We start from the raw sequence: 22,202 nt of genomic DNA on the forward strand, positions 1-22,202 counted from the left end.
ATACCAGCCTGCAAGATTTATTTGATGAGTGCAATACGTGTTCTATATTTTATTCATTTAACGTCATAAACGTTCTGGCCTGAAATTTGGTGGCAGCACCAATAACTTGCTTGCGACGAGGTTCTTCCAGAGTTCTAGCCTTCTTTTCCTCCTTTAAAGTAAAAGGAACCTGACTTGTGTGATTTATTTTTATGAGACTGTCACTGTCAGGATCCACCAAGCCGCCTCTGGCGCAACAATCACAGTATTAGCAGCTTCCGAACGAAGGGTGTGTTCTGACTACTGAAAGGACTGACATTCTGGGCCTTTCCACAAAACAAGCCACTTCCGGCTTTTGCTCCAGGAACTCCCGCGCTGGCGGGCAACGACTCCCTGCAACCCCCGCAGCCTTCTGCCCTATTGCGTATGTTGAGGAGGAACCGCCCCCTTTTAAAAAAAAGTGTGGGAGGCGCACACCTCAAATCCGTGGATAGGAATGCGGCGTTCGCGATAGGCTGCTCGGGGAAGGGCGGAGCGCTTTTGGGGGCGGTGCAACGGGAGGGCTCGGATCGGATTGGGCGGCTCCCGCGCGGGCAAGAGGCAAGGCGGCCCCGCCCCCCGAGGCGGGACCTCCGCTTCTCGCGCGAAAATTCGTCCCGCGGCAACCCGTTGAGCGTTTCCCCCGGCCTGGTGGACCGGAGGGGAGGCGCCCGCGATGTTCTCTGTGGTGCCTGGGTACTCCCCTGGCTTCAAGAGGCCCCCCGAGACCCTCCGCCTGAAGAGGAAAAGGCCTCGGAGAAGCGAAGCGGCCTCCGGCTCCGAAGGCTCGGGCTCCGCCGCCGCCCTCGGGGACCCCGCTTTCTCCCCTCGGCCCTACCCTGGGAGCCGGAGGCGCAACCCCTTCTTGGACTTGGGGAACACGCCTCGCCCTCCGACGCGGCCCAGCCGGGTCCCTTCGCCGGGACGGAAAGGCTTGCGTTGTCTGGAGACCAGCGCCGAGACAGACGGCGGCGCCCGCGGGGAGGTAACCCCCGTCCCCCTCCCTCGTGAGGAGGGTCCCTTTTTCGGAGGAGGCCTTGCAAAGACGTGGGCCCCTCTCAGCCTGGAGGCCGGGAAGGGTCCTCGGAGAAACGGCCTTTTCCCTCCTCCCTGCCACCCACTCCCACGCACCCCTTGTTTTCCCTCGTCGTGTAAATGTGGGCCAGTTCCCACTTTTTGCCTTTTTCACAGGCCTCGTTAGTGGGCCGTTCAGAATTGTGATTCTCTTTGGGAACTCCTGGTAAGGCCTCCAAGTGGGCGCCGATCATCGAAAGCTCCATTTCTTCAGGGCTCGAGTGGGTTTGACAGCGGCTGGATTTGATGATCCATCCATAGGGCCTCTTCTAGCTCTGCACTCCGACGTTTGTTATTTAAAAGGAGTTTTGGATGGTGTTGTTCACTGAGGGCTGCTTGCGGACCATCCTTTGCACATTTTCAATCCTATTGAAAACTTAGCTCCGTGTGTTAGTAGTAGGTGATGTCATTAAAATTTCAAGTTGTATAAGAAACGATTGTGGCTGAATTCCTAAAGTGACACTCTTGCGGAAAAGGACAAAATATTGTGACACTTTAAAGACTAACAAATCATCAGGAAGTGGGAGGAAGTGGATTTTGATTCAGAGAGCTCATACTGAAACAGATGTACTAGTCTTCGAAGTGCCACAATATTTTGCCCTCCTTTTTTCTTTTTCCTGTTTTTTTCTCCTTCCATTTTGCCAGCATGCCAAGATATACTAACAGGGCTACTTCTTTGGGAACTGTTAAGATAATACTGCTTATTGCAGAAAAATAAATGAGGAATGTTTAGCTTAAAACACTGTTATCTTTCCCAAACAAGTATTTAATTCTCTGAACTATTTTCATCCTGAAGATGCTTGTTTCCAAAAAGTGCATTTTTCTTTGTTTGTACTGAAAGAGTTATTAATAGAATTAGACTGAGAGTTTCTGATGGTTTGCTTTTCATATCCCTTGCTGATAAAGGTATGTTGAGTCCCCCTTTCCCTGAAGGACCTTGTTATCACTTAGCCAAAGGGAACACCTTCTGCATCTTACTGATATTCCTTGGAGGCATATAAGGACAGGTTTCACTCTATTAACATTGAAATAAATAAAGCTTGAAAATATTGTGTCCTTTTTTAATAATGCTAAACAAATACAGATACATACATCCATGTTTAGCCAGTATCTAAAGTGTCAGTGGATTCCATACTGAGGTATGTTGACCTAATTTAATAGAATACTGTTAAGGATGCTCATTAATACTTACAGAATAAGTTCATAGGAATTGTTGAACTTAGAATTTGTTGTTGCTATTCCAACTTACATACAGCTCCAGAGTGCTAAAGCACTCTTTGGGTAATTTACAATGTAATTATGCTTGTGTGAGGTTTAATGAAAATATTGGTAACAGAAATTCTGACTATAAACTTTTCCAGTTCACAGGTGGTCTTCAAGAGGACAAGCCTTTCTCAAGTAAAGAGTTTTCTGAAACCTTAGCTGTTGGCTCATTAAGTGTAAGATTCATAATTGCTATGTATTTAAATGAGAGTGCATTAGAATTTTAGCACACAGGGCCCAATCTCTTTGCATTGTGCATGCATTCCAGCATGCCACCAAATATCTCCACCTTACCTTGTAAGCAGTCCCTTTATAAACAGACAATTATCCTCATACGGAATCACAGAAGCTACTTTATACTGAACCCATTAGGTATCCTACTATTTTCAGCTCTGACTGGCAACAGCCTTCCAGGGTTTCAGGCACGATTCTTTTCTTTGTCTCAGGGTACTAGGATTGAACCTGGGCAGTTCTGTGTACAAAGCCTGTGCGCTGCTGCTGAGCTGCATACCTAATAATGTGGGTACTGAAATAGAGCCTTTGATATGCTTTCATCAAGGCAAAAAGTATCAACTATGTAAATCTATATGGGACCGACATATTACATTCTTTTCCTTGCTGACAAGTATGTTACTTGGTAGTATGTTATTAGGGGGACAGGCAAAGAAGTGAAGGGAGGCCAAGTAACTGATGCATTTGGTTTCCTTTCTATTACTTTAGTCTCATTGAGGGTGTTTATGGAGGGACGAAAGGAAATGAAATGCATGAAAGACAAGAATTTCTTTCCATATAGCTCTTACTTTGCTGCCCCTTCAAGTGTATCTTATTAAGATCATTGTTTCCTATGGATTGTGTATGTTCTCTCTAAACAGTACATCCATTTATTCTTTAAGCAGTTTTCTTGTCTTTGTGTAGCAAATTCATTTCCAGGTTTCAAATTCTGCCTAAACCTCTTACGTTTGGCTAGCTTAGTGTCCTATATACCACTACAATGTGCTCAATGCTGACCAGAAAAAGAGGCCATTTTCCTCCTGAAGGATAAATGGATGGCATATTAATGAAATAATTTTGTGTGTGTAATTTGTACAACATTTGTGTTTTCCAAGGACCCATATTTGGCAGCTTCCAATATAGATGTTCCTTCTTCCCCAAGTTGTGAATTTCCTGCAGATTGGAGTATTAAAACTCGCATTCTTTTTACGTCTTCTCAATCATTTGCATGGGCTGATCACATAAAAGCACAGGAAGAGTCTCAAGGACATGTCCAGCACTGCAGAGCAACAGTAACAAATCTGCCTCATAGCATTCAGGTAATTTAACTTATTTAACCTCTGAGTGGAAGAATAGACTGGAGAAATTGAAATCTGAGTTAACTTGAAGTAGAAAAGGACTAATTCATACTTCAGTATGTTTCTTTGCAATGTACAGTGGTGCCTTGCTTAGTGATGTTAATCCATGCAGCAAAAATCGCTGCTAAGCGATTTCGTCGCTAAGCGATTTTAAAAAGCCCATAGAAACACATTGAAACCCCTTCAATGCATTCCTATGGGCTCCAAAACTAACCTTATGCGAAAATCCTCCATTGTGGTGGCCATTTTCGGTGCCTCTAAAGCGAGGCAACACAGCAGGTGGCCATTTTGGAACCGCCAATCAGCTGGCTGAAAATGGGGGCTTTGCGATGATCGCTTCCCTGCAATCATTGCAAAGCGAATTTTCCCCATAGGGGCCATCGCAAAGCGATCGCTTTTGCAATCGCAAAAACAGCGTCGCAAAGCGATTTCTTTGCTATATGGAGCGATCGCTATGCGAGGCACCACTGTATTATCATGTTCAGCATTGTATTTAAGTGACTGTATTTCCTAGTGTATCTCTGTTGCCTGTCTTTCCTTGTCAAGAAATATTTATTCAACAGGATAAAAATCAGAACTTGTCTTCCATTGATTCTGTACCTGGAACATTGTCTAAAAATAATATTCCTTGCTGGCTTCTTATTTTCTTCACTGGTGGTTTATTTCAACATGCTCTGGCATAATATAAGATCTTGTACATTCAATAAAAAGTAGTTTGAATGGTCTGCATCTTAATATTAGAAGGTAGATATGTGTGAGATGCAAGAAAATCTATAAAGATGCCCCCCCCCAAAAAAAGAATTCTTTGTCATATTTGAAAGAAAATGGACATGGAAAATTTCTGAGAATTTTGGAGACCTTGTGTATGGCTATAAAGAGATTTAGTGTCTCCTAAGAAGTGTACATACTGTTGTCATCAGTGCAAAGAGTAAAAGGCTTAGGCTGTAAAGGTAAAGGTTGGCCTTGACATTTAGTCCAGTTGTGTCCGACTCTAGGGCACAGTACTCATCCCCGTTTCGAAGCCATAGAGCCAGCGTTTGTCCAAAGGCTGTTTCTGTGGTCACATGGCCAGCACGACTAGACACGGAACACTGTTACCTTCCCACTGAGGTGGTCCCTATTTATCTACTCGCATTTTTTACTTTCTTTCAAACTGCTAGGTTGGCAAGAGTTGGGACAAGTGACGGGAGCTCACTGTTGCGTAGATTCGATCTTACGACTGCTGGGCTTCTGACCCTGCAGCACAAAGGCTTCTGCGGTTTAACCTGCAGCGCCACCACATCCCTATAGGCTGTAAGAATTGCTATTAAAATATGCAAAATAAAGAACTAAGATAGAGTCATTATGAAGATTTTGCAATGTGGCAGAAATGGGGGTCATGCCATTATATTCAGTGAGAGTCATAATGGTCACAGGCTAACAGAAACAATTTTGTAATTAAGCAAGTTACAGTGTTAACTAATAGACTAATCAACGTAAAATAGAACTCTATCTGACCAGCATTCAGATCAGTATTTACATATGGTTGGAGTTCCTGCTGCTGAGGCAATCAAACAAGATGTTAGTTACATGCTGCTAGTCACACAACTGGTACCCTGTCACATTGCCTCACAGTGTGCTTCCACAGGTGGAGTTCCACATGAATAAACACGATACTGCCCTATGCTGCTTTGCTGTGCTTACTTTTCTGGCTCACGCTTACATATTTTTGGTTCTAACTAACATACTTTTTAAGTATGCCACCCTCTCAGTGGAATTCAACATTGTTGCACTTAGAAGTAATGTTACTTGCGTCCAAACTATGGACCAGCCCTTCATCATTTTCTCAAGGTAATTGGCCATGGACTTATTAGGGTATTGAAGATTTTAGACATTTCATAAATATCTTTCTAAAACAGAAATTCAACATTTTTACATCATAGGAACCAAAACTCTCCACAGAACTCCGATGTGCTTTCCAACAAAGCCTGGTATATTGGCTTCATCCTTACCTACCATGGCTACAGCTGTTCCCTCGTATTGGAGCAGATAGAAAAATGACAAGAAAAAACAATCCTTGGTCCTATGATGAAGCACTCCAACAAGTTCTCATGAGTGAATGGTAAGTTACAAGTGGATATACATCACAAGTTGCTAAATGGCAGGTATTGTGAAAACATTTTCTTAACTTGGTGAAATGTTCTGCTGCCAAGTTGAATTGAGGGGAAATTGAGAATACAAAAGATAAAGTACAAAATTGAACAATTCATAGTTGGAAATCAGCACAGCAGCATGTGAGAGGTACAAATGCTTATAATGGTCTAGACACCTTCTTTTCCCCCCTCCCCCTCCCCCGCCTGTCATGCCTCTGGTTCCTCAGCAGCTGTCTCCAGTACTTATCCAAAAGTAGGCTAGTGCTATTATCATTATTTGGTTTGGGTTTTCTGAAACTCAGAGGCACTTGGAAGATGCACCCTGTTATGTACTTAGTCTTCATGATTTTTCTTTGTGATGGAGTGGATGAATGGATCGGTAGATGTGTATGTACACACACAGAGTTCTCTTTCTCAAAATCAAAAAAGTGCTATTGCAGTTCATTAGGTATTACGCCATATTGAGATATGTACTGCTGCTGTGGATGAAATAGCACAAAGTACAGTGTACTTTAGTTCCTCGTCTTAAGTCTTTTCTACATTAGAAGCTTAATTTTGCACTGCAGTATGCTTAAATATATAATTACGTCTTTCTCTGCTTTTCTTCCTAGTACACCTATGTCCTACTTTCTGCTCTTTTCCTTCCTGCTGCTCTTTTTTAGTAGCAGTAGTCATAGTTGTTCAATTGAATCTTTGTGCATGGTCAGGGGCTGTATGACTTCAGTGGTAATTGCATTGTTTGTATACAAAATTTTAAAACTGCCAAGGAAAGCTTTATTTTGTGGCCTGCATGAACTAAACAGGTTGCACAGTTTTATTTAATGCCCAGAATCCATTGAAAAAATATGCTAGTGTAATTCTTTTTGCATAAATTTGAACAGCAAATTGTCAGAAATGAAGACGTTTATTGTAGACATTTACTGTCATATACTAAGTCATGCAACTGGAATGTGATAGCAAATGTCTGCACTGACCTCAGATTTTTACCATTTTCCCCCCTGATGGTATTAGTAGGAATGTTAATTCAAATCATCTTTCTTTTTGATTTAAAATGATCCACCCTGAGACTATCATTTTGCTGATATCAGACCATTCTATATTTCCTCACTTGCAGGTCTCTAAGTTTTACCTCCCTGTATAATCTCTTGAGAGCCAAGCTGTGTCCTTTTTTCTATGTGTGCACCTACCAGTTCACTGTGCTTTTCCGTGCAGCAGGACTTGCTGGAAGTGAAGTGATCACAGCACTTATCTCTCCCACAACCAGAGGCTTAAGAGAAGCCATGAAAAATGAAGGTAGAGTGACACACATTCTGAACGACTTACAAAATTCTGTGGCATCATGTCCAAAAAAAAAAGTAAACTATTTGCTTTTCTCTCCTCCCTCCCAACTTATCAGGTATTGATTTTTATTTACCATTCCAAGAAGTTAGGAAAAAGAAATTTAATGCTTTTGGATCCCATTTAGAAGCAAGATCTGCTGATGATTCTGAAACAAATGGCAAAGATGCCAAGAATGAAGAGTATGTAATAACACACTTAGAACTTGTTTTGGGGACTTTGCACATTTTTCATTGGAAAAATTTGTTCACCTTCTTTGCATGGTTTGGGTACTAAAATCTATTGTTATGCTTTAAAAAAACTCCTTTAAAACTACTGGTATATTAGTAGTCGTTTAGGAGACTTGCTAAGATATAAACAAGAGGAGTTGGGGAGACACACACCATCTAGTTCCAGAAACATAAAATGACAAGGAATTCTAGCTTTAATGTATTCGCGAAGGCTTTCACAGCCAGGATCTAATGGTTGTTGTGGGTTTTTCGGGCTCTTTGGTTATGTTCTGAAAGTTGTTCTTCCTAATGTTTCGCCAGTCTCTGTGGCCGGCATCTTCAGAGGACAGGAGTAGCACTCTGTGCTCTGGTGCAGTTTGTGAGTTCAGTATTTAGAGCTGTTGGATCAGATTTTGTCCTTTTCAGGAGATGGGTGATTATGGTGATTAGTTGTTTTTGTTGTGGGTGTATTGTGATCAGGGGGAGAGATTAGCTGTCACTGTGATTGATGGGTGTCGTTAGCTGGTCTTTTGTGTGTAGTGATCACCAGTCCTTGTGGCTGGGTAGAGTTCATTGACCTTTTGCACACTGTATTTTTCAGTGCTGGGAGCCAAGTTTTGTTGAGTTTTAAACTTTCTTTTTTGTGTGTTTAAGTTCTGCTGTTGTTTGTGGATTTCAATGGCGTCCCTGTGCAGTCTAACGTAGTGATTGCTGGTGTTGTACAGTATTTCAGTATTTTGAAATAGAATTTTATGTCCAGCTTGTTTTAGGGCATGTTCAGCTACTGCCAATTTTCCGGTTGTTTTAGTCTGCAGTGTCTCTCATGTTCTTTGATTCTGGTGTGGATGCTTCATTTTGTGGTTCCAATATATACCTGGCCACAACTGCAAGGTGTCCGGTATACTCCTGGAGTGGTGAGGGGTCCCTTCTGTCCTTTGCTGACCATAACATTTGTTGTATTTTCGTGGTGGGCTTGAATACTGTTTGTAGTTTGTGTTTTTTCAAAAGTTTTCCATGCGGTCCATGACCCCTTTGATGTATGGCAGATATGCTTTATTTGTGGGTGGTTGTTTTTCTTCTTCAGTTTGGTGTTGTTTTCTTGGTTTGATGGCTCTTGTGATTTCATTTTTGGAGTAGCCATTCGCCTATAGGGCCCAATTCAGATGGTTGAGTTCAGTGCTGAGAAATTGAGCTTCACAGTTCCGATTTGCACTATCTACCAGTGTTTCGATTATGCCTCTTTTTTGGTGTGGGTAGTGGTTGGAATTTTTGTGTAAGTACCGGTCTGTGTGGGTGGGTTTTCTATAGACCTTGTGTCCCAATAGGAGGTCAGTTTTGCGTATGACCATGACATCTAAGAACGGGAGTTGGCCCTCTATTTCTTTTTCCATTGTGAATTGTATATTTGGGTGGATGCTGTTGAAATGGTTTAGAAATTCTTCCAATTTTTCTTCACCATGGTTCCAAATTGCAAAGATGTCATCCACGTATTGGAACCAGACTATGGGTGTGAAGGGTGCCGAAGCCAGGGCCTGTTTTTCGAAACGCTCCATTTAGAAGTTTGCTATAACTGGGCTGAGGGGGCTCCCCATGGCCACTCCATCTGTCTCTTCATAGGATTCATTATCACACTGAAAATAGCTAGTCATTAGGCAGTGTTGGAAAAGGGCCTTGATGTCTTCTGGAAAGATCTGCTGGATGAGTGTCAGAATATCCTTTATCAGTACCTTAGTGAATAGGGGTACTACGTCAACGCTGATCAGTCTGTCCCCAGGGTTGAGTTTTAGGGTGCTCATCTTGCTTATGAAATGTTCTGAACAACCTTCAGAACATGGCCAAAGAGCCCGAAAAACCCACAACAACTCATTCTAGCTTTAATTCAGAAAACAGGGATTCCCATCCTGGCCTTCTTTTTAACCTCTAATTTGCTTCCTGTAATATTCATTTTATTTCAAAGACTTCTGTTACAGCAGAATTCTTGTGCATTATGATTATTTAAGTGATGTTTATTTGCAAAGGGAACAACTAATGAGTGGTGTTTGTGGTGATGAAGAAGATGATGATGATGAAGGATTTTCATGGTTGGAAGAAATGGGAGTTCATGACAAAATTAAAAAGCCAGATACAATTTCTATCAAACTGTATCCTTTCAAGGATAAGACACTTCCTTTAAGCAGCAAATCATAGCTTTGTATGTGACTTGTTTAACCATCATTTGTATCACTTCCTCTTGTGGAGTGGAAACAGAAATATTTGATTTGTCATACTGTATTTGGGATCTGCATTGCAGAATAATTGGTACTATTCTGCAAATTGGACCATCAGTCTGATTTTTTCCAACACAATTGCTGTTTCTCTTTCTCAGTTTTACTCCTATCTCCTTTTCTTTTCTAGCAGTTGAAGTTTCATTGCACAAGCCTGCCTCCTCCTATTCTCATCCCTTACCTTACCCCTTTTCCTGGATGCAGCTTTTGATGATTAAACATTTATTTTCTATTTAATTATAAATTTACAATTTGAGAAATCAATTTTATACAAAAATTCTAATGTCTTTTGTTCTTAAGTACATAGGCTTTCCACTGCCTTAAATAAGTGGTCCAGCATTAAATTATTTTTTTCTTGTGTTATGGTTAAAATGTGTTAATCTAGGATAGCTTTCCAGAAAGAGAGCATTCTGTTCAGAGCAGAGCCAGGATTGTATTGGAAATTGTAGATTGCACACCTACATTTGTTAAATTTCACAGAGCTTTTTCTTGAACACAGCAACATAATCTGCAGATCTGTCTAAAAATGTGTGTCTCTAAATGAGTCTGCAGATATGTTCTAGAGACATGTATCTAAAAAAGGCTTGGTAGCAATGGATTGTAGTTGAGTATAAACAGATAAGCATGCTCTTCCAGATTTTTTCTAGCATCTCCTTTTGAGAGATCTAGTACATTCAAATTCGATTCCAAAGAAACAGCAATGATTGAAATAGGCTGGCTTCAAATATAAAGTCCCAGTCTGTTTCCCAGTAGGCTTGTTTTAAAATATAAAAGCCAGTGCTATCAATTGACATAGTTCCAGTAAGCATGCTGATGAATCAGGGCAAAGCTGGAAAAACATATTTTGTAAAACTAATTGTCATCAGACTAGTCTAACTAATTCATCAGACTAGTCTACCATGCTTATTTCTTGCCTTTTCTAGTTACTAAGTTGAAAGTAAATGCACAAGGAGAGCAAGCTAACTGCATTCTCTTTATCACTGCTTTGCTCAGTGACAGGTCTGAACAAAGAAAAACTGTTCAATCCCTAAATACTCTCCGTGCAAGCCAAAACAAATGCAAGCCATGAACATTTCATGAAATCCATTAGGATGTGGAATATAGCGCACTACAAGTAGGCATTTGTATTAGAATTGGGGAGATTGGTATTCCTACTGCTTACTGTCCTGTGCGTCTTCTGCTTTCTTCCTCACTTCCTGAAACTACATTCCTAAACACAATTTCACCTGGCTGTTTTCTTCTCTCCTTTTATTTTTTGCATGTGCATCACAAACACTCTTATCTCCTCTTCTTCCTAATACAGTGGTGCCTCGCTTGACGATTACCTGGTTAGATGAGGAAATTGCTTGACAATGAAGTTTTTGCGATTGCTTTTGCAGTCGCAAAATATTTTAATAGGCAAAAATTGCTTAACGACTATCGGTTCCCTGCTTCGGGAACCGATTTTTCGCTTAACAGCGATCTCTATAGATGATCATCGGGTCTTCAAAATGGCCCGCTGTTGAAAATGGCTCCCCGCTGTGTTTTAGGACGGATTCCTCGCTTTACAGGCACCGAAAATGGCCGCCCTATGGAGGATCTTCGCTGGACGCTGAGGTATTTCGCCCATTGGAACGCATTGAACCAGTTTTCAGTGCATTTCAATTGGCTTTTTCATTTCGCTTGATGAGGATTTCGCTTAACAGCGATTTGAACAGAACGAATTATCCCCGTCAAGCGAGGCACCACTGTACTTGTCTTCCTCCTGTCTGGAGTGGGTGGGGGGGAAATCTGGGCTCAAAACACACTGGTTGAATGCCTCCAGCCTTCCTCCGAAAAAGAAGAATACTCCTTCCCACTACTTACTGATCATTAATCAAAAAGCCATTGTTGTGATAGGAAAGCATGCAAGTATTGTCTTTTTCCTTGACATTTTGTCTATATAGCTATAAAGAGAGACATGAAGTACAAATGGATCACAAGCCTGAATCGGTGGCATTAGTAAAAGGAGCAAACACATTCACTCTGCTAAACTTCTTGATGAATTGTAAAAGTTTAGTGGCTTCTGCAGGGCCTCAGGCTGGTCTCCCTCCCACATTACTCTCCCCAAATTCTTTTAGAGGTGCAACAATGCAGACGCTCAAGGTAAAAAAAATATTAACATAATTTTAAAAGCTTAGCTCCATCTGAAGGAGTGAGTCTGCTCAGTTTTCAGACATTTCCAGCTCCCTTTTCTATACCCCATCTCATTCAATAGGGTTGCCCAGTTCTCTGTAGGAGGGTGGCAGTGTTTCCAGGTGAGGAAGTAACATGGATTTCTATTTCATTCTGCCTACTTGCACATGTCTAAATCTGGCTCCAATCCTTTGTGAGAATAACATAGAAAAGCAGTTTATAATGTCAGAAGTTGTTTCCGAAAATGAATATATTAGGCAAAGTTGTGTTCAGAACTGTGTGCATGAAGAAATGAACACAACATTCAAATGAATTTTGTTCACATTATTTGATGTATTTATTGCAAATATGCAGAACAAATGACTCTAAAATTGGAAGGATTAGAATCTGAAAGAAATGGAAATTGACAGATTTATCCATCCCATCCTGTAAACGGATTTGACCCACTTGTTGCAGATGTTGGATTTTAATTTTTTTTCCCAGAATGCTAGGTTTGATTTTAAATATCTTTGGACTTCTATGTCATAACATTTAACTTTTTTCCTAGGCTCGAAGCATAAATGTAAAAACACAAGTCCATTCTCAGTACAAAGATGCATTTAGTTTGGAGATTGTGGGCCCTGTCTTGCCTCACGCATTGCATGCTTTATCCATGCTACTGAAGTCAGCTCAGAATGGATCTTTTTCTGCAGTGTGTTACACACATGAACCAACAGCAGTGTTCAACACAGGCATTAGCAATGAGAAGAGTATGATGACGGTAAGTCAGTTTTGTTTGACTACAGCAAGTGGAAAAAGAAATGTGTGAGAAAAGAAACCATGGTGGAAAACCTTACATTGTACAGTGATACCTCAACTTAAGAACATCCCTACTTGCGAACGATTCAAATTATGAATGGCTCCGTTCGCAAAAAGTCGCTTCGACTTGCGAACGGAGCCTCGAGTTACGAACTGGAAAAAGAAAAACCTTTCCTGCCCTTTTTTTACCTAAGTTTACCTTAGGTCAAAAGAAGAAGAAAATTTCACCTCCTAGTGGTAGAGGATGGATTAACCGGCTTTGCATTAGTTCCAATGGAACGAATGCCTCTACCTATGAACAGCGCCTCGACATAAACGGAAAACAGCAGATACGGATTAAATGGTTTTCAATGCATTCCAATACGGATTACGTTCGCACGTCGAGGTACCACTTAATTTTGTTAAGCAGTTTCCCAGAAGGGTAGAGCAGAAAGGAAGTGAAAGCAAAAATTACTAGAGCCTGTGATTCTCTTTGAAGGTGTACATTTTGATCCCTCATTGCATGTTCAATCTTTCCCACTTAATTAGGAAGTAATTGGGTTTGGTCGTGACCAGTATCAATAAGGTGGTGGGTGTTTCCTTTTCTTTCCACCTGACTTTTCACAGTTGGAGTATCTCCATTCCTATATCTGATGTGCACTGGTGCCTCTTCCAAAGGAATTGGTGGCCATTGTGAAAGATGAAAGAATGAAACATACAAGCTTTAAACAGAGTAACATTTTAGTGGGTTTTAGAATGTAATGAATTAGCCTGATGTCCTCTGGCTCAAACCAGCATGCATCCACTCACACCCAGCATTGTTATCTGTTCAGTTAAATAAACATGGGATGTTTCCGGGAGAAATTTACCCAAGAGATTAGCTGCATTCACATTGCAGTGTGAAAAGCAATTTAGCAGTGGGAACTAGGAAAGAAGCAAGAGTTTTCTTAGATAACATCCGAGCAGGACATTCCCATTTCAAGACTAAGGTGTGAAAGAGCAGTGGATCCTCAAATGCACAAAGATCATCAACATACTTCTGGGTAGTGGAAGAGAACATACTGTACAAATGGATACGGTTAGGTGCATAGATAGGTATTAATTTATGACAAAAAGGCATGATGAAAAGGGAAACCTTGGTAGTTGTGGATTTCACCTCCTTTAAAGTTATCCCAGTGTGAGCGAAGGAAGGAAAGTGAGCCGTCCTCACAAGTGTCAACAGGAGAAGGAGGCGGAGGATGCGCTGTGGGAGAATTGATAAAACTAGATGAGGAAGAAGGGGGCGTCAATAAAGCCATAGAGGTGTTCCTAGCGGAGAGGACGAGAGACTGGGGGGAGGAGTCGAGCGAGTGGAGATGGGATGAGGTTATAAAGGAGGGAAAGGAAGAAAGGGGGACGGACGGAGAAAAGGAGGAAAAGGGCACCCAAACGAGAGAGACAGGAGCAGAGAGGGAAAGAATCGCGACTCTGGTTAAGAACTTTCCCAACCTGATGAAAGAAGACGGCTTGCTGCCTCTGCCTAAAGAGTTGAGTCAGGCGGGAGTCCGTGAGTCCAAAGAGGGATGGAAACCGGGAGGGGGTATGGCTTTTCGCCCTACGATGGACAAGGCAACCCCTGGTGGTGTCAGCCCTTACCTACCCAGATTGGAGGGGTCGACCGTGGTCCATCCCTGTTGCAGGACTACCTGCTCAGTTCTGACTGCGTCGGTCGCGAACCCGAACGCAACCATTCGTTTTGGGGTGAGGAAACAATGAAACATAAAGATGTGGCGCCTGGGAATAAACCCAAGAAGTATAATTTGTTAACAGACGAAGAGTTGCCGGACCCATTCGGTCCAGAGTTATCTGATGTTAAAGTTAATAAAACCAATCCGTTTTTGACTGTTACATCGACTCCGGCTATTATTCCCGCCGATTCCCTTGGTCCGCCCTCTTCAGGAAAAGAACCCAATCACAGTGGCGCCCAACGTGGGGCGGACCAATGGGGAGGCAGGGAAGAAATGACGAGGATGTTGAAGACCATAGAGAGGCAAGAGAAGATGATTGAAAGTTTGACGGAACAGCAAATGTTGGTTACCAGACACATGATGAAGCTGGGGATGGACGATGAGAGAACCCCAAAGAACAATGTGTTTATAAAGAATGGTCTAGTGGCCGGCCCTGCTCCCGTCAGGATACAAAAAATGAGTGCTAGCGATGATCCGGAGGCGTATCTACATACATTTGAGCGCGTAGCGGTGGCTGCAGGGTGGCCTAAAGAACAATGGACTTTAATATTGGTACCTTGCTTAACGGGACTATTGCAAGAGGTGGTAGACACCCTGAGCCCCCAAGAAGCCGCACAATACGAATCCGTAAAGACAGCGATTCTAAGGACTCTTAATTTGACGGAGGAAGCGTACAGGAAAAGGTTCAGGGAGCTTAAGTGGAAACCTGGGGTGCATCCACGAACCTTAGTGCAAAGAATGAAAGCTAACATGACTAGATGGATTAAACCAGAAGACAAATCTAAAGAACAAGTCATGGAGGCGTTTGTGTTGGAACATTTGGTGACGACTTTGAGCGGGAATCTGAAAGGGTGGGTGCAGAAGAATAACCCGAAGCAGTTGGAAGAAGCCATCAAGCTGATCGAAGACTATTGCGCCTCAGAAGAAGCAATCAAAGAAGGTCCCGCCTTCTCAGGGGAACGCGGGAGACCTCGTGAGAAGGCGGGGACGCAGGCACAAGGCGGCGGAGTGAAGAGAGGGATGGACGTGCCAGGAGGAGCTCGTCCTCGCGGGCGCCCCTTCGAACCTATGGGGCCGAAGCCAGTGCGCCCAGTTACAGTGGACGACCGCGTGTTTGGGGGGCTTGTGTGTTACGGCTGCGGGACCCCGGGCCACGTGCGTCGGGATTGCCCAGGGACGGACTGCTCTTGGGTAGGCGGATCGAATAATACCCAAGAGAAATCTGGGAAACAAGTAGGTTGGGAGGTGGTTGCATGGGTGAATGGGGAGAAGAAACAGGCGCTAATTGATACAGGATGCGGCCGAACCTTGGTACGGGACATAAAGTTAGAAGGGGTGGAAGAAGGGTTTACAGTGAAGTGCATACACGGAGACTCTAAGACCTATAAGACGACGTGGGCCGAAGTTAAAGTTGGAGAGGAGAAACGGAAAATGAAAGTGGGGATTGTTCCAGGACTTTCGAGAGAAATGTTGTTGGGAAGAGACTGGGTGGGTGATAGAACATTAGCCGAATGTAAAGAAGTGATGCAAGGAGACTGTGTTAAAATTGAAGTGGGAGATGATTTCTTGCAGGAGACAACACGCGACCACATGCGTATGTTGCAACAAGATGACGCCACGCTACAAGAACACCTGCGAGCCGCGCGTGAGGTGGGCGAAGTAGCTGGGGGAAAAGAGGGGATGATTTTGGACAATGGGCTATTGTATAATGTGACAGAAAAAGGGGAAAGGAGGTTGGTGGTTCCACAGAAATGGCGTATGGCGATTTTACATTTGGCCCATGATATTCCTATGGCGGGGCATCTAGCATATGATAAGATGAAACCCAGGATTGAACAACGGTTTTGGTGGCCAGGAATGGGGAAAGAAATAGAAAGTTATTGTCAGACATGCCCAGAGTGCCAGAAAACTCAAGCCAAACCCAGACCAGGAGCTCCCTTAGTACCCATGCCCCTAGTGGATCAGCCCTTCCAGAGAATAGGGGTGGACATTGTGGGACCCCTTCTCAAGTCGGCGGGGGGCCACACACACATTCTGGTTATTATAGACTATGCTACCAGGTATCCAGAAGCTGTGCCCTTGCGGTCCACAACATCTAAGGTGTTAGCTCGGGAATTGTTACAAGTCTTTACCCGGCTGGGCTTTCCAAAGGAAATCTTGACAGATCAAGGCACCAACTTCATGGGACAAACCTTGAAGGAAATGTGGGGATTATTGGGAGTAAAACCCCTCCATACAGCAGTCTATCATCCTCAGACTAATGGATTAGTGGAGAGATTTAATAAAACACTTAAAGGGATGCTGAGGAAGTTAGTGATGGAGAAACCGAAAAGGTGGCACCTGCTAGTAGCGCCATTAATGTTCGCAGTGAGGGAAGTTCCACAGGCATCCACGGGATTTACGCCTTTCGAGATGATGTATGGTTGGAACCCCAGAGGTATACTAGATTTGGTCAAAGAGAAATGGGAGAGTGGGAGAGATGAGGTACAAACGAACGTTAAACATGTCATAGAGATGAGAGAACATTTGAAGTTAGTGGCCTCCTTGGCGAGGGAAAATTTAGGAAAGGCCCAAGAAGGGCAGAAACGGAGATATGATGCCAAAGTTAAAGCAAGACAATTCGAACCGGGACAAAAGGTTTTGTTATTGATGCCAGCAGCTTCATCAAAGCTATTCGCCACTTGGCAGGGGCCTTATAAGGTGTTGAGAAAGATAGGAGAAGTGGATTATGAGATCTGGATGCCTGACAAAGTTAAAAAGAAAGGCATCTTTCATGTAAATTTGTTAAAGGAGTGGAAGGAGAGAGAAGCATTATGGGGGGAAGTAAAGGACGAAGAATTTGGCCCGGAAACGAAGGATTTTTTGCGTCAAGGAGTAGAATTAGATTTGGGAGAAGAGTTAACTGCGGAGCAAGAGAGGCAGATGAGAGAGGTAGAACACCGATACAAGGAAGTTTTCTCAGGAAAACCGGGTAACACCACGTTAGTCGAACATGCAATCAACACACAACCACAGGTCATAGTCAGATCAGGAAGTAGGAGCTGGCCTAGACACCTGAGGGAGACTATTAATAAAGAGATAGAAGAGATGCTGCAGCTGGGCGTGATTGAGCCATCTTATAGCCCTTGGAGGAGTTACCCGGTAGTGGTACCAAAACCAGATGGGAGTGTCAGGCTGTGCATCGATTATCGCAGGTTAAATGAAGTGTCCAAATTCGATGCTTACCCGATGCCAAGAATTGATGACTTACTAGAACGGTTGGGAGGGGCGGAGTACCTCACCTCATTAGACCTGACCAAGGGATATTGGCAGATACCCTTGAGGCCAGAAGATAAAGAAAAGACAGCATTTGTAACACCTAAGGGCCTTTACCAATTCTCGCGTATGCCCTTCGGGTTGCATGGGGCAGCGGCGACGTTTCAACGACTGATGGATAAAGTGTTAGCCCCAGTAAAAGATTTTGCCGGAGCTTATATTGATGACATACTCATATATAGTAAAAGCTGGGAGGAGCATTTAGAGCATCTGGAGAAGGTGCTACAGGTGTTGCAGGAGGCTCATCTGAAAGTTAATCCGACCAAGTGCAAAGTGGCGCGTAGAGGGGTGAAATTCTTGGGGTTTCAAGTAAAACAAGGTAGAATACAACCGGTGTCAGACAAAATCGACCAAGTGACTGCCTGGCCCGTGCCCAGGACAAAAAAGGAAGTACAGAGATTTTTAGGGCTAGCAGGTTATTACAGGCAATTCGTTCCCAACTTTGCCCATATTGCGGCTCCCCTAAGCGATTTGACCAGAAAGAAGAAGGCAAAAATAGTTCATTGGGGAGAAAAGGAGACTGAAGCTTTTGAGGAATTGAAACAGATACTAGCTGAATTGCCCAGTAGATATGCTCCAGATTTTTCCAGGCCTTTCATAGTTCAGACTGATGCTTCAGACCGAGGAGTGGGAGCAGTGTTATCACAAGAGAAGGACGAGGTAGAATTTCCAGTAATGTATTTAAGTAAGAAACTTACCCCTAGAGAGCAGAAGTATTCAACTATTGAAAAGGAGGCTTTTGCGGTTAAATGGGCTATACAGGCTTTAAGGTATTACTTGTTAGGAGCACCCTTTACGCTTATCACAGACCATGCCCCATTACAATGGTTAAACAGGATGAAGGATGTGAATCCCAGGTTGACCAGGTGGTACCTAAGTTTACAACCATTTACCTTCACAGTGAAATATCGTAAGGGAAGTGCCCATGCTAATGCGGATTACTTTTCCCGACAGGGAGAGATGCTACAGCAAACCGAAGAGAGGACGGCCCACTCCTCAGGGGGGGCGTGTGAGCGAAGGAAGGAAAGTGTCAACAGGAGAAGGAGGCGGAGGATGCGCTGTGGGAGAATTGATAAAACTAGATGAGGAAGAAGGGGGCGTCAATAAAGCCATAGAGGTGTTCCTAGCGGAGAGGACGAGAGACTGGGGGGAGGAGTCGAGCGAGTGGAGATGGGATGAGGTTATAAAGGAGGGAAAGGAAGAAAGGGGGACGGACGGAGAAAAGGAGGAAAAGGGCACCCAAACGAGAGAGACAGGAGCAGAGAGGGAAAGAATCGCGACTCTGGTTAAGAACTTTCCCAACCTGATGAAAGAAGACGGCTTGCTGCCTCTGCCTAAAGAGTTGAGTCAGGCGGGAGTCCGTGAGTCCAAAGAGGGATGGAAACCGGGAGGGGGTATGGCTTTTCGCCCTACGATGGACAAGGCAACCCCTGGTGGTGTCAGCCCTTACCTACCCAGATTGGAGGGGTCGACCGTGGTCCATCCCTGTTGCAGGACTACCTGCTCAGTTCTGACTGCGTCGGTCGCGAACCCGAACGCAACCATTCGTTTTGGGGTGAGGAAACAATGAAACATAAAGATGTGGCGCCTGGGAATAAACCCAAGAAGTATAATTTGTTAACAGACGAAGAGTTGCCGGACCCATTCGGTCCAGAGTTATCTGATGTTAAAGTTAATAAAACCAATCCGTTTTTGACTGTTACATCGACTCCGGCTATTATTCCCGCCGATTCCCTTGGTCCGCCCTCTTCAGGAAAAGAACCCAATCACACCCAGTCATCCTGACAAACTGATACACTGTTCAGCAATTCACTGTACTGATAAGAGCAGCACTGCTGCTTTGTTGGCCTTTGCTTGCAGCTGTCCTCTAGTGTGCTGTTCCATCAGACTGCAGAAGAGGAAAACAAGGTTCTGTTACACAGTTTCAGCCTGATAAATCTGTCTTTTTAGTCCCTCTTTTAACAGTTTTCATTCCATGAAAAGAAAAGACTTTATGGCTTAAATATGTAACATCGAGAATTAGTGACTGAGTGTCCATGCCTTTCTTTTCTTTCCCATTGCCATTTCTTTGTGTTTTTTCTTTGGATTGTAAAATGTAAAACAGGGACTGGAAGGCACCCTGGAACCCTTTTGGGCTGAAGAGCACAGTAAAAATGTGTCAGAAATAAATATGCTTTTGTATGTCTCCTATTTTCACAGGACTCACTTAGCAAAGACCTTTGGAAGTGTGGATTGCATCCTAAGACTTTAGATCGGCTTGCTCTTTGTCCATCATTAGGAAAGTCTTCAATTAGGCTCATGGAAATGAACAATTATGTCTGCACTTGGAAAGTCTAAGCAAGCAACAGCTATCAACAAAGAAATAACTGCCATATGAGATTCCATGAAACACTATTTGCTGCTATTACTATGTAAAGTGGTTTACCAAAGAACACATAGTGTACTTTTAGACAGATCCTTCTGGGCGAGTTAGATTCTGTGAGAGTTTATATCTGTGTATGTAGTAGAAAACACCTGCTCCCCTATTTTTCCAGGTTTGTTACAACTGATTTTTAGAGATTGTTTTAAATTAAACTTTGTAATACAGAATCTTACACATTTTCAGTCTGAAATAGTTAATCATCGCATAGAAGAAATTTTCAAACACTGGATCACTAAGAAAGAAAATCTGTTGAAGACCTTGTGGGTTGTTCTGCAAGAAAAATGGCTGGACAAAATTTGTCCTACAAGCTGAAGAAAGTTGTCGTAGTCTTGACATATTGCTAGTCTTTTTTTAAAAAGTTTTTTATTTATTTCAAATCAAAGAAAAAGGGGAGTGGAGAAAAGAGGGGAGAATACATAAACTAAAATTATGGGCTACAGTAATAATTATGTAATTACTCAGTTCTAATTAAAGCCATCTGGGCTTTGAATTTGCCATGATGGAGAAAAGAAACAAATGCCACAAATTGAGGGAGCATGATCTGAGACAAGAGATAATATCATTACAGAATGTTGACCGAAATTGGAGTAAGGGGAAAGAAGCAAAAAATAATCAAACTTAAAGACATTTTGGTGTACTGATGATTAAAAAGTAGAATCTTTTTCTCTTTCTGGGATAGTGGAATATTATTAGTTTCAAATCAGACATTAACCCTTTAATGTAAACTAGACCAATGAACTTAATTTACAAGGGTGTGTATTCCTGTCTAAAACCAGACCAAGGATATAATAGAAGTCCTATCCAGGTGACTTAAACATTAACTGAAATGGGTTGAGACCACATGAGTCTGTGTCATATCTATGCATCAAAGCAATTACCATTTGAAATCTGAACAAAATATAAACATTTATGTTTGTAATAGTTTTAACCACTGAAAGGGTATTTTTGTGAATTAGCATAGCAATGCCTTGTAATTTAATGGGGCACTACCTATATAGGCATCCTGTACGCAACCTTTACATCATGTGTTTTTATCAGACAACAAAAGATGGGGTCCTGGGGGGGGGGAAGCCACTCTTTTTTTTCAAATAGCTTGTTTCTCCTTACTGGATGTCCTGAAACCTCTAATACTATCACATGGGCAGTTTTATGGGCATGTGAGATTAATGAACTTAGTTGTAATGAAAGGGAAAGGCAGAACAAAACAGCCTGTCCACATATATTCAACTAGTAAAGTTTACAATAGGAAGGACCAAAAAAGGGAGTGAAATGAGAAAAAGAAAAAGGAGAGGAAAGGGAATAAAACCAAAAGGAAAGGGCATGACAAAGGTACATAAGAGTGTGCAGTGCTTCCAAATAAAATGGCTTAGGCTACCATACCTTATGTTCATTCCCCACCCCACTTCTCAATCTGATCAATAAGTAATACTGTAGCTACTTTATTCATTTTAATAGACTTCTACCACGCCCACCTAGACCAAAAGTCTACTCTGGGCGGCATAGTTAGTCTGCTGTCAGTCCTTTAAAATATAGATATTCAGCATATTCAGACAAACAACTATTTGCAAACATTTAAATCAAACATGAAAGTTAAAATGTAAAGTAGTGCGTAAATCAGTGAGAGCTATAGTGATATATATCCACAATCACAATTGTTTGTGTGTGTGTGTGTGTACAGTGGTGCCTAGCTTAACGAGCACACCGTTTAATGACGAATCCACATGACGATGCATTTTTTGCAATCGCTAATGCGATCGCATTGCGATGTTTTAAGTGGCAAAACATCGCATTGCGATGATCAGTAAGCATTTTGCTTACCGATCTTTGCATTGCGATGTTTAGAAAACAGCTGATCGGTGGTTCCAAGATGGCCGCTGGGTGCAGAAAATGGCCGCCCACAGCGTTTTCGCGCCCTGCCCTCGTTTACTGGGCAGCGAAAATGGCGGCTGGATGGAGGATTCCCCGCATAGCGGTGAGTTTTTCCTCAATAGGAACGTATTAAACGTGTTTTATTGCGTTCCTATGGGTTCCCCCCCCATAGCGACAAATCCGGATAGCGACATTTTATCTGGAACGGATTATCGTCGCTATGCGGGGCACCAGTGGGTGTGTGTATGAACAAACAATTGAAGCCATTTGTATAGCACTCCTGTGTGTTTG

At 42.8% G+C, this 22,202-nt stretch overlaps 1 protein-coding gene across 1 annotated transcript; it reads left to right on the forward strand.

Moving 5' to 3' along the window:
• The first annotated feature begins 593 nt into the window (after window positions 1-593).
• Window positions 594-20,214, forward strand: DONSON (DNA replication fork stabilization factor DONSON). The gene is made up of 10 exons (XM_072994104.2): window positions 594-1,003; window positions 2,454-2,531; window positions 3,462-3,665; window positions 5,627-5,805; window positions 6,951-7,129; window positions 7,233-7,356; window positions 9,402-9,524; window positions 11,573-11,771; window positions 12,349-12,561; window positions 19,820-20,214. Exons 1-10 carry the CDS (start codon window positions 695-697, stop codon window positions 19,955-19,957), a joined length of 1,746 nt encoding a protein of 581 aa, XP_072850205.2. The 5' UTR covers window positions 594-694; the 3' UTR covers window positions 19,958-20,214.
• The last annotated feature ends 1,988 nt before the right edge of the window (window positions 20,215-22,202 follow it).

Source organism: Pogona vitticeps, chromosome 3 (assembly GCF_051106095.1).
Source record: "Pogona vitticeps strain Pit_001003342236 chromosome 3, PviZW2.1, whole genome shotgun sequence".
In the NCBI taxonomy this organism is placed as follows: Eukaryota; Metazoa; Chordata; class Lepidosauria; order Squamata; family Agamidae; genus Pogona; species Pogona vitticeps.

Coding starts and splice junctions, on each gene's coding strand:
- DONSON (XM_072994104.2), top strand. CDS start 695: ATGTTCTCTGTGGTGCCTGGGTACTCCCCTGGCTTCAAGAGGCCCCCC. Junction 7,357..9,401: donor AAAGATGCCAAGAATGAAGA/GTATGTAATAAC, acceptor TTATTTGCAAAG/GGAACAACTAATGAGTGGTG. Junction 12,562..19,819: donor ATGAGAAGAGTATGATGACG/GTAAGTCAGTTT, acceptor CTATTTTCACAG/GACTCACTTAGCAAAGACCT.